Source organism: Chelonia mydas, chromosome 1, assembly GCF_015237465.2.
Source record: "Chelonia mydas isolate rCheMyd1 chromosome 1, rCheMyd1.pri.v2, whole genome shotgun sequence".
Lineage (NCBI taxonomy): Eukaryota > Metazoa > Chordata > Testudines > Cheloniidae > Chelonia > Chelonia mydas.
The window spans coordinates 8,096,709-8,108,753 of NC_057849.1; the positions used below are offsets into that span (position 1 = coordinate 8,096,709).

General features: G+C 40.0%; 1 protein-coding gene across 3 annotated transcripts in view; it reads left to right on the top strand.

Annotated features, from left to right (window-relative positions):
• NUP98 (nucleoporin 98 and 96 precursor) overlaps positions 1–12,045 on the top strand; it is a 59,811-nt gene that overhangs the window by 19,219 nt on the left and 28,547 nt on the right. Inside the window, exons 10-18 of one of the 3 annotated variants that reach the window (XM_037909839.2) lie at positions 130–214; positions 3,264–3,356; positions 4,012–4,152; positions 5,288–5,421; positions 6,838–7,025; positions 8,237–8,353; positions 9,763–10,067; positions 10,562–10,675; positions 11,754–11,892. In XM_037909839.2, the coding sequence (XP_037765767.1) occupies positions 130–214; positions 3,264–3,356; positions 4,012–4,152; positions 5,288–5,421; positions 6,838–7,025; positions 8,237–8,353; positions 9,763–10,067; positions 10,562–10,675; positions 11,754–11,892 (1,316 nt within the window). Of the gene's footprint in view, positions 1–129; positions 266–3,263; positions 3,357–4,011; positions 4,153–5,287; positions 5,422–6,837; positions 7,026–8,236; positions 8,354–9,762; positions 10,068–10,561; positions 10,676–11,753; positions 11,893–12,045 lie in introns of all 3 variants that reach the window. The other 2 variants (XM_037909790.2, XM_037909912.2) reach the window with 2 other exon arrangements.

Genomic DNA, 12,045 nt, shown 5'->3' on the forward strand with positions numbered 1-12,045 from the left:
CACTGCTAATTTTGGATCTGGAGCTAGTTTCCTTGGCAGCCTTAAATCTACCTTGTACAAAGGTAGATTACAACAGCATTTCATAGTAACATGTATGTCAGTTTTAAAAGCATGTTGCTCTCCTTTCAGACGCTGTTTGGTAAGCCTGCTGGATTCGGAACCACCACGACCAGTGCTCCTTCGTTTGGTACAACTTCTGGCAGCGGGCTCTTTGGTAACAAACCAACCCTGACTTTAGGAACCAATACAAACACTTCCAATTTTGGTACATATAAGAAAGTGGGATTCAGTCTCTTAAAGTTACACTGAATATACCACACACCAGGCTACTGAATCTTATACTAAATGATTGTGAATCTTAAAATTCTCAGGTAAGCTGTGCTTGATGCATATTGCTGAAGGGGAAAGCTTGAAGTCTTGGACATGGACTTGCTCCTCTTTTGTTTGTAAACTGATTTTGCATTCTGTTTGTATGGGAGTTTGAGGTTCAGTATGCTTCTGTCTTCTTGCAGACTTTTTCTAGGCAGTACTCTCTGAATCAGTTAAGAGAGATGATTAAGTTTTAAAAAAATGCACCATTACTTAGTAGCAAATACCAGGTGGTGCGTAACAACATAAAACTTATAGGTATGAATGGTAATACAATATACAAATTCTCCAAGATGTTGTAAGGGTCCGGGTAAAACTTATTTTTTGTTGCAGTATCTAACTACTTCATTTATAGCTGAATTAGTCACTTGTTAAATATTGGGCATTTCATTAACGTTGGGTCCAAAAGTAGGTACAGTTGAGTGAAAAGAGGGTTATTGTGTAAGATACCAAGTCAGTAGTGGTGGTCTCTCTTTTTAATAAGTCCCAAGAAATCTGTTATCTTTTGGTTTTACAGAGCTGAGACCAAAGAAGCTGCATGCTAAAATTGAGAGAAATAGTGGCTTTAGAATACTGAAATGTTGATTTATGTTGGCATAAAATCAAAGTGTGAAATGTAATCCTCTCCCAGAAGACAGGTTCAGGCCACTGTCAAATGAGCTTTGGCTGTGCAGTCCAGCAGGCATGGGATGGATTTGTTCTGGTCAGGCTTAAAGGAGGGCTCTTTGTTTTGAGAAAAGGTCAATTTTAAGTCCTGTGTTCCAGCTTTTGTAGAAGAGTAATTGGCTATCATTCTGTTTCTGGGCTGCTAATAATCTTGATGTTGAAGCACTTGTGTTCTCTGAAGTGTATGCTTTCAGTAGCAAACAATGTTGGCTGTAGCAAGCTTCATTCTTAACTAATCTGTGATACTTGCATGGATGCAACTTGTAAGAGGATGGTAGTTTGGTATTGTATTTCCGATGTTAGTGGTGTTACTCTGACTCTGTTGCCCTTGCATGGACTAACCACCACCTTTTTAATTGGATGGCTTCACAATCTTCAATTAACCACTAATCTGCCTATTGTTAGATTTGGATTGCATTTGACTTAAATTAAAGAAATGGCATTGAACTGTGCACTCCTATGTACTTGAGTTGTGAACTGCTTTCTCAGTAAGAATCAGAGGGGTGTGTGTGTGTGGTATAAACAGTGTAAAATGGGACTTGTTTTGTCCAGTGGGGTTGAAGAAACTTTAAAACATATTGTTCTGCTGCCACATCTAGATCTTTTTCTGGTTTTCAGTAAAATCTGAAATCTCTATCTGTAATTGAAACATACCTTGGAAGGCAATACTGTTCTGTAATAGTGTTGTGCTTGATTGGTGAACATCTGTCATAGTACTGTTAAAATCCTTTGCCATTGCTATCCTCTTCTGAGAAAATTTGAAGTGGCAAATGTCAGACCTGCTCACTCTAAATTTATTTTCTGAAACGAGACAAAATAGATTTCATAGGCCTTCCTTTAAGTTTTTTCTCATGTTCAATATTAAATATATAGACAACAGGTTTCAGAGTAGCAGCCGTGTTAGTCTGTATTCGCAAAAAGAACAGGAGTACTTGTGGCACCTTAGAGACTAACCTATTTATTTGAGCATAAGCTTTCGTGAGCTACAGCTCACTTCATCGGATGCATAAAGTGGAAAATACAGTGAGGAGATTTATATACACGCGGACCATGAAAAAAATGGATGTTTATCATACACATTGTAAGGAGAGTGATCACTTAAGATGAGCTATTACCAGCAGGAGAGTGGGGGTGCACCCCCACTCTCCTGCTGGTAATAGCTCATCTTAAGTGATCACTCTCCTTACAATGTGTATGATAAACATCCATTTTTTTCATGGTCCGCGTGTATATAAATCTCCTCACTGTATTTTCCACTTTATGCATCCGATGAAGTGAGCTGTAGCTCACGAAAGATTATGCTCAAATCGGTTAGTCTCTAAGGTGCCACAAGTACTCCTTTTCTTTTTATATAGACAACAGGATCTTTTCATGGAAGTTAATTTGCAGCTGCATATTCCCTACCCGATGATGTATGAACAACTACTGCCAATCTGTGGGGCTGATTATCATCTTAGACTACAGGTGGAAAATAAGCAAATGGAATTGCTCACAAACTTTTATGCAGTTGATGTTTTTTAGGGGAGTGGGATGAGGCAGCAAGGGAAATATAAACACCTATGTGCAGAACTCTAAATATTCAAATGGCTGAGTCATCAGCTGGTTTTTAAATCCTAGATTTCCCTCTCCTCTTCAGGTAGGCAGGATTTTGTGCAGTGTTTGGTTAGTCTTCCACCATCCCATCTTTTGTAGAGAGGAGTACTAATACAGAAAAGTCACCTTGTTGTGGAGCTCTTCCAGAATACCCATTAGCTTTTGGCTATTTGTCCCTATTTACTTTTCAGTAAGAACTCAATTTTTTTAATGGCTGCTTGAAGGTATCTAATTATGAAGACGTGTTCTCACTTGGGAGCACGCTTGTCTTCCTACTGTGGCCTAGTTTGATTCTTTGCTCATTGAGGTCTGTCTTGCTGATGTGCTGTCAAGGCTGCTTTTTCATTGGTGTCTGTAATGATAATCCGACCACTCTTCTCTCAGACCAAACTTAGACCCTATCTAGATGTCACAGAGATGCTTTTAAAAACTCTAATGTGGCTTAAAAACACCTTATCACCATCCGAAGGCCTTAAATTCTATTTGAGCTCCAGAAACAGCATGTGAAGTTTATTGGATATACCAATGATGGCAAAGTTGGCCTTAGCCAGGTGATGCTTGTTCACTTACAATCCTTTACGGAGGAAGTTAAATGTTACCTTAAAAGTAGCACACTAATTCTTTTGTACTCCTAGGTTTTGGTGCGAGCACTGCTGGGAATAGTATCTTCGGAAATAAGCCTGCAGCTGGAACTCTGGGCGCCGGACTTGGAACAGGATTTGGAACAGGTTTAAAAAAAAAAAAGCCTCTAGGGGATGGCATCCATAATTGGGATTTCTTTCTAACTGTAGTAACAGCTCAGGATCTGTAGTGGCAGGTATTGGGGAAATCCAGAGACTGGACTGTCTCAGAGCAGAATGAAATTGAGTCTGCACTCTGTGAAAAATCCCTTCCCCTCCCCAATTCATACAAGACCTTGTACAATAGAAGATATTGGTATTGAGGGTTCACACAGGAATGTTATGCCCTCTAGTTAGCTACAAGTTTAAGAAATTTACAATACATTGTGGTACCTAGTCCTGTAACAACTTTCAACTCTCTGGTTAGTGAGCGTTTGTTTATTCTGCTTAAACCCAATCTGTATTGGAATCAAGTCTTCCTAATGTAATGTGTTTGAATGGAGCCCACCAAGGGTTAATAGTTAACTCTGTGGCTCAGAGAATGTATAGGATTAGATTAATAATTTACTCTAATGTGATCAGAACAGGAATGTATTCCTTTGATTTGTAAGAATCCACAGATAACTTACAATGGGTGCGGTAAAACTTCTTTTTGCAGTTCAACAAATGATAGTTGAGGGAATTCTTAAATGTGTGGATAAACGTAATTTGTCTGCAAGCACGTGATGGAACCTTCTCTAAACTGTTGCTGTCCTCTGTGTAGCTCTTAGTGCAGGGCAGACTTCACTATTCGGAAACACCCAGCCTAAATTAGGTGGAACACTGGGAACAGGAGCGTTTGGAGCACCTGGATTCAATACATCAACAGCCACCCTGGGCTTTGGAGCTCCCCAGCCTGCTGTGGGTAAGAGTGCAATTTACCAAGTTTAGTTACTTGAATCCAAGGTAGTGAAACAGTATCTGTTGCAGATCCTGGGCAAGAGAATGGAGTGGCTGATACAGGACTCTATTTAGTAAAGAATTCAAAGAGGGTAATATAATTAATGCCAATCAACGTGGGTTTAGGGAAGATAGATCCTGTCAAATTAACTTTTTTTTAATGAGATGACAAGTTTGGTTGATAAAAGTAATAGTGTTTGGTGGAATATACTTTGATTTCGTATTGCATGACATTTAAAAAAACAAAACAAAACCCAAGAACAATAGGAAATTAACATGGCAGACATAAGTGGATTAAAAACTGCCACCTGAGAAGTCTCAAAATGTAATTGTAAATGGGGAATCACTGAGTGGGTGTATTTTTAGTGGGGTCCTGCAGTGATTGGTCCTTGGCCCTATTGTGTTTAACTTTTTAAATATCAATGGCCTGGAAGATCATCACTGATAAAGTTTGCAGATGGCCTAAATTGGGGAAGTGGTAAATAATGAAGACGTCACTGATACAGAGCAATCTGGATTGCTTGGTAAGCTAGGAGCAAGCAAACTGTGCATTATAATGTGCGTAAATGTATACATCTAGGAACAAATAATGTAGGTCATACTTAGGGTGACTCTATCCACCATGACCCCTAAATTTTTCAGAGTCCCTGCTTCCTGGGATAATCAACTGAACAAGTGAATTTCAAGGTAGTTGAACCTTCAGAGAAGGGTCTTGCACTAACATTAATCAGACTTTGAAGGGACACTGCACGCTGGTGTTGAAACTAACAAGTGGAGATAACCATTAAAAGGTTCTGCCAGGCCAAATTCGGCTTCTGGCTAATCTGCACAGCTCCCTTCATTTTAGCTTTGCACAGGTGAAATGGATTTGAACTTGGTAAATAATTCTGATATACAAGAAGGAATAGAATTCAGCTGGCTTTACAGGGCTGACAGTGGTAAAAAGTATGGTCACTGAAGTCAGCAGATACAACTGTGAATTCCCACAGGGAACAGATCTGATAAAGAAGGGGCCACTTCTAAATGCCCTAAATGTCCTGAGATGAGTCTGAGTGCTAAATACATGGTTAGAAAAGATTAACCTCTCCAACTTTATCTAGCATTGACGGACCCAAATGTTTCAGCTGCCCAACAAGCAGCCCTCCAGCAGCACTTCAACAGCTTGACCTACTCGCCCTTTGGAGATTCTCCTCTTTTCAGAAACCCTATGTCAGACCCAAAGAAGAAAGAAGAGGTGAGGACTCAAATACTTCAGAACACATTCTTATGGATAAGATTGTGTTTGTTGTAACTTTTCTATCTTCTCTATATGGATTAGTTTAAAAAATGAAGATATGAACATTTAGGGGCCCATTTTCCTAATATCATAGTCTATAGCCTGGGGTGTTGAGAAACTAAACGATATATAACTAAGGCTCCATGTTTGTCACAGATTCCATGACTTTCCATGATCACAATGACTTCTGCAGCTGGCCCAGGAGCTGCCAGAGTAACTCGGGTAGTCCCTGGGTCAGTTGCACTGACTGCTGCTGGGACAGTCTCAGGGCCCCCAACCAGAGCAGCAGGAGTTTGGGTGTAGGGGGGCTTGGGGTTGGGGCCACTGTTCACCTGCAGGGGGCTCAGCTCCACATGCTGCCTCTGCCAGCAGCCAGGCAATGCCCCCGCAGCTCCCATTGGCCACAGTTCCCAGCCAATGGGAGCTGTAGAACTGGGGCTTGGGACGGAGCAGAGGCAGCATGTGGAGCTCTCGGGAGCTGGGGCTGCTGCTTCCCAGGAGCTGGGTAAGGAGCCTGCCCCAGCACCCATGCCCCCCCTTCCCAGCACCTGCGGTGCTCTCTTGTCTCTGTCTCTGTCTCCCTCCCTTTCTCCCCCTCCGCCCTCCCCTGGCCCCCCCCCCCCCCCTGGTTTTAGTCAGGGGTATTTTTAGTAAAAGTCATGAACAGGTCACAGGCCTGTGAATTTTTGTTTACTGCCTGTGACGTGTTCATGACTTCTTATTAAAAATACCCATGACTAAAATGTAGCCTTTTATATAACAAATACATTCTCACTATTTTATCTGTATCAGACAGCCACTTGGGATACCTAACTGCATATACTGTGGTCATATATTAGACTTCTGTTTTCAGAGATGCCAAGCATCTGGCATTCCCAGTGAGCTCTGTGGTAGTAGATGCTCAGAAGCTCTCAAAATCAGGCACTTAGACAATTCACAGTGATAGATTATAAATCCATGTGTGTGATCTCATTGCAGTTTTTTTCTCAAACAAACGTTATGTAAGATTCTGACACTTTCTTTACTAGTGTGGGGAAAACTCACTCTAAAGACGCTGCAGTATTGCTGATATATCTTACTAAGTAGGTTTGATTTTATTTCTTAAACAAATGGTAATAGTTTAAGCAAGTCACCCGCCAAAAGCACTAATCAGACCTCAAACTGAGCTAGCACTGTTGCTGCCAAATCAGTAGCCAAACAGAGAATAAAGGGTGAATGTCTATAGTTAACTTGTTTACTCAGGGCATAGGTTTTTTGTCCTGACAACAATACTGGTCTAACTTCTGTGAAAATAAACAAGAAAACATTAATCCTGTTTAGACTTAAGTAGTTTGAAAATCTGTTTTTTTGGTTACATGAGTGTTTCTTTCTCAGAGACTGAAACCAACTAATCCAGCAGCCCAGAAGGCTTTGACTACGCCAACCCATTACAAACTGACCCCGCGACCAGCGACCAGAGTGCGACCAAAAGCTTTGCAGACAGCAGGATCTTCCAAATCTCACCTCTTTGATGGGCTGGATGATGATGAGCCATCTTTATCTAACGGTGCATTCATGCCCAAGTTAGTTTTCTTTTCTCCTTTGGAGATCAGTTTTATTCAGAAAAATGTTTGTTTAATCTTCCACCTCTTTCCCTGTGGCTCGAGCACTCATAAATCAAATATGTGAGTGCACTTGCTCTCCTAGCAGTTGTGTGCGTCTTCTGGCTTTTAATGAAGAAAGGTTACTACTTTGGTACAGATAATGCTTCCTATTTCATGTGTAGATGCTTGCCAACATATCTAATGTAGCACCCAAACTCTCTACTTAGGTCAGTAAATTATCCTTTGTGTAGTGCCTTCATATTTGGTAACCATGCAGGCTCTGTAGCTTTGTTGACATGGATAGCAAAGATCAAAGACTTGCATATAAGTCTGGCAGAAAATATACTTACTGTACTAGACAAAAGTGGTCTAACTTAAGTAATTGTCAAGTACTTTTAGAGTAGTTTGTCAAACAAAATGATCCTGTGACTTAAATGTTACTGTATGGGCAAGTAGATTCTAATCTGTTACTTGTGACTATAAAAGTGTTGCTTGCTTCAATTAATTTACAATGCAACACCTCATCTCTGACCAAAACATAAGTTTTGTCTTGCATTAATAAATCTATTCTCTTTTACAAGCAATTTCCCTCAGATTCCTACAGGTATCTTCCCAGCCTATTGCATGTATTTAAAAACTGTCATGTAGAATCGTTGTCAGATAAACTTCTTATCTCAGTCAGCCCTAGACTGTGCTCTTCTGGGGTTGTAGTAGAAAATTGCAGTTTGAATCCTCCAATTTACCTTCAACTTGAGTGGCATAGCAGGGAAAAAGGGTTTGGTTAAAGGTATTGAAGGACTTTAGAAATGGCCTGTATTCAGTAATAAAAAATAGGCTTTAGAAAGCTTCCTATTGTATGAGGTTGGCCTTTCTATTTCATATTAGCCCTGGCAGTCACTTCATCTCTCCTCTGAAGTGCTGTGGTGGTGAGGCCCACTCAGTGTTCTTAAACATTCCCCCAACTGCCCCTGTCAATTGGAATAACAAACTGATACCTCATACCCCTCTTGCTACCATCTGCTGGGAAAGACTAACAGGACTTGGCAGTAGTTATGGCATTGTCATGACAGAATGCGAGCTAATGTGGTTTAAAGTTGGCTTAAATATTCTCCCATCCCTGGAACTCTTGGATCAAACGTGTGGCGCTCGTGCTGCAGATCACTGAGAACTGCTGCTTTGGTATATTTTAGGAAGAGCATCAAGAAGCTGGTTTTGAAAAACCTCAACAGCAGCAACTTGTTTTCTCCTGTCAGTCGTGAAGCTGAAGATCTGGAACCTCCATCAGAGTATCCAGAGAATGGAGAGCGGTATGTTTCTACATGACACAGCTGATTATGCCTCTAGAAACTGATTTAGTTAATACTTTCTCATAAACAAATAAATCTCTGAAAAAAGCTCTCTAGAATCTAAATCTATACAGTACATAACCCTCTTGCGTAGAAATAAGCTCATAACTTATTGGATCACACAAATAGCTTTCAGTAGCTTACATTACTACGAGAACTATTGATAGACATCTTTGCAATGCTGATGTCATGGCAATGCTGATGTCATGTAGGTATGTTTTAAATATCCAAATAAGAATATGGACTGATAACACACAGATTTTTGTATGACTGATTTTTCCGTCTAGTTGAGACTAAAATTCTTAATTGTAAAACAGGCTGTGTTTATAGAGGGACTTCAGTTTCTAGGAGGTTAACAAAGATGTTTAAGCAACAAAGATCATCAAGTTTGTGGAACAGCTTCTGTACTAGAGAGGTCTATATTCACATTTTCCACACCATTCATGATTTTAAAGTGTTGTTTACTCTTTGCCTCAATACAAAAACCACGGGTCGCCCATTGAAATTAATAGGCAGCATGTTTAATACAGGAAATACTTTTTCACACATCCTGCAGTTGTCCTGTGGAGTATATTGCCACAGGATGATGTGATGGCCAAAAGTATAACTGGATTAAAAAAAACTAGATAAGGTCACGGAGACTAGGTCTATCAATGGCTATTAGCCAAGATTCTCTCGATGGACCACTCGTCTGACTCAGTATGGCCTTTCTTATGAACAGTACAGGCTCCCTCACCAGTGTATCAATTAGAGATGGGCAAGAAACTGTTGTTTCCCATCCCTGGAAAACTTCCAACCTTTTGGGGGAAAAATTCCCATCCAAACTTGCAAACAGACAGTCAAAAGTTTTGGGTTCAAGTCAGGTCTAAATATCCCATTTCAACAATTTCAAAATGCTTTTTTCCAAACCTTTTGAAACAAACTTGTCAAAACTGACCCATTTCCACAATTAGTTTCAGGTTCAACAATTATTCATTAGAAAATGCCAAACATCTTGTTAAATTCCTGATCAGCTCTAGTCTCAGTTCTGACCTGGAGTCACCACCTAGTAAGGATTAGGGAAATACATTAGCCATGTGCCCACTCGATCTGTATTGCTGAGGCTGCCAGTTGTGAACTAGGCATCTCCACCCTAAGGTTAGCTTGATCCTCTGGGCAGCAAGACATAATCAACTGTAAACCCCTTTTCCCAAAACAATGTAATATATGTTCCAGGCGCTAATGTCTAGTGTTACATGTGGTAGTGTACCTCCACACAACAGGAAGAATCTGGTGTGCCATATTATGAGATGAGAAACAAATGTGTTGTAACACTGACACAAGATTTCTTTAGCAATGAATGTGTTTGAATGGCTTCATTCTTTCTTTAGGTTCAACTTTCTATCCAGATCTGTTGATGAGAATCACAGACAGGAGAGTGAGCGAGAGGAAGAAGACGATCACCATGAAGTGACTAGATTTTACACTAACCCCATTGCCAAACCCATCCCACAGACCCCAGAGAATGCAGTGCACAAACAGAATAATGTGGATGATACCATTGTGGCTCTGAATATGCGGGTTGCCTTGCGGAATGGCCTGGAAGGCAGCAGTGAAGATGCTTCATTTCATGATGAGTCACTGCAGGATGACCGTGAAGAGGAGAATGAGAATGTATATAGTCTGCACCCAGCAGGTCAGATTCGCACTGCTGTGTGGTGCTGCTCTATCTTTAGTCTTACTCCTTCCTGATCCTCCTCTTCCTTGTCATTTTACCCCATCCTTTGCTTTATTTATTTATTTATTTGCTTTACCTTTAAGTAAGTAGTTTCCAGCATTCTCTCCACCAAATGCCATTCCTCAAAAAAAAAAAAATAAATAAAAATCTTCCTACCTTCTCCTCTCCCTCTTACCCAAGATGTTTTATGTTTTCATCTTACCTTAGATAAAATACTCAGTGCATGGAATTTCTCACTGTAAAGTAATATAAACTTGACACTGTTAATAAGATGTCTGGATAGTCTCATCTGTACTCTGGCTTCTGTTACTTTATTGTTTGCTTACATTGTACTGATTCTCAACTTCTTTTTAGGGCCCCTCAGCTGTCCTTCAGCTTTCTTAGCAAAGATTAAGAAAATTTCTGGAGTTAGTCTTGTCCTCATCTATGTGCTCAATTATTTTCTGCTGTAGGAATTGTTCTAACAAAAGCTGGCTACTATACCATCCCGTCTATGGAGGATCTAGCTAAACTTACCACTGACAGAGGAGAATGTATTGTGACTGATTTCACTATAGGTCGTAAAGGTGAGTATAGAATCATTTTGGATACGTGTTCTCCTGCCACTAACTCTTTTTAGAGCTTTTAAAGCCTGGGCTTTGTATTTCTTCAGCATGAATGTAAAATAGTTACCTTGCTTGGGATATTTATCATCCCTAGGTGACAAAAGCTTTAAATACTCTTCACATTGGCTGCACACTCAAGCTCTGTGAATTAGGCTACCCAGTGAAACTAAAATCATAGCTTGTAAAATTCCAACACCTCCTGTATGAAAAGAACAACATTTTCAGTAGTTCTCCAGATAGTTGAGGGTAGCTTAGGTCCAAAACTTGGACTCAAAATTTACATAAAACTGTCAAGCTCAGCTTTACTGGCCAAGCTGAGTGCTATTCATTACTTATTCACTTCTTGAGCTTCAAAATGGATTTTTACAAATCCAATTATTATACCATGATGATTGGAAAATGGAAAGATTTGAATCCTTACAGTCTGACACTGTCCCTTTCAAGCAGTTTAGTGCTTGAATTCTGGATGAAATCATAACTTTTTAATTCTCAATGAGTATTTGGGAAAAGATAGGTGCTGATCACAGATGCAGTATGAGCTGCCAGGTTAGTACTACTATCAAAAACCTTATGACTACATAAAGGAATTGAATGTAAAATTAGTTTGGATATACAGCTACTTGGGGTCAGTCTTGCTGTTGTATATGCATGTAGGATATTGTGTGCAGTTCTAGTACTTTGAATTCAACAAGGAGACAAATAATTAAAAATAGAGGATAGGACCACCCAGGAGGAGCGACCAACTTAAGTTGTCTAGAAAAGATACTTAAGGGCTCAAATTTATTACTGAGAGGGAGCAATCGCCAACAGACTGAAACTATCACCTTTTAGAATGGAAAAAGATAATCATAAAACTGCTCAGTTACTTGTCAGTTGAATAGAATAACAGGAGTTTGAATGGCAATTTAAGGATAGTTCAGGTAAGAGGAACAAAATGTGAATACTTACATTGGAGAGTTTGCCAATGCACTTCTCTGGGGTGGTATTACAGCATTTGCTGTTGGAGCAGAAGTACAAGTTGGGTTTGTTTACATTCCAGGTTACGGATCAATTTACTTTGAAGGAGAGGTGAATCTAACTAACTTAAATCTGGATGAGATTGTGCACGTCCGCAGGAAAGAAGTTATTGTCTATCCTGATGATGATCAGAAGCCACCTATTGGTGAAGGTTTAAATAGGTAATTCAAACTTTTCATGTGTTCTTTTTGGGAGGGGGTGGGGGTAGCCTGGTAAATGGATTTTGGTAAAGCTATCACCCTTCTTGTCATCCATAAGGGCCTCTTTCTATTTTAGCTATCCCAGCAGCCTGCAAATCAACTCCTTTTTTCAGG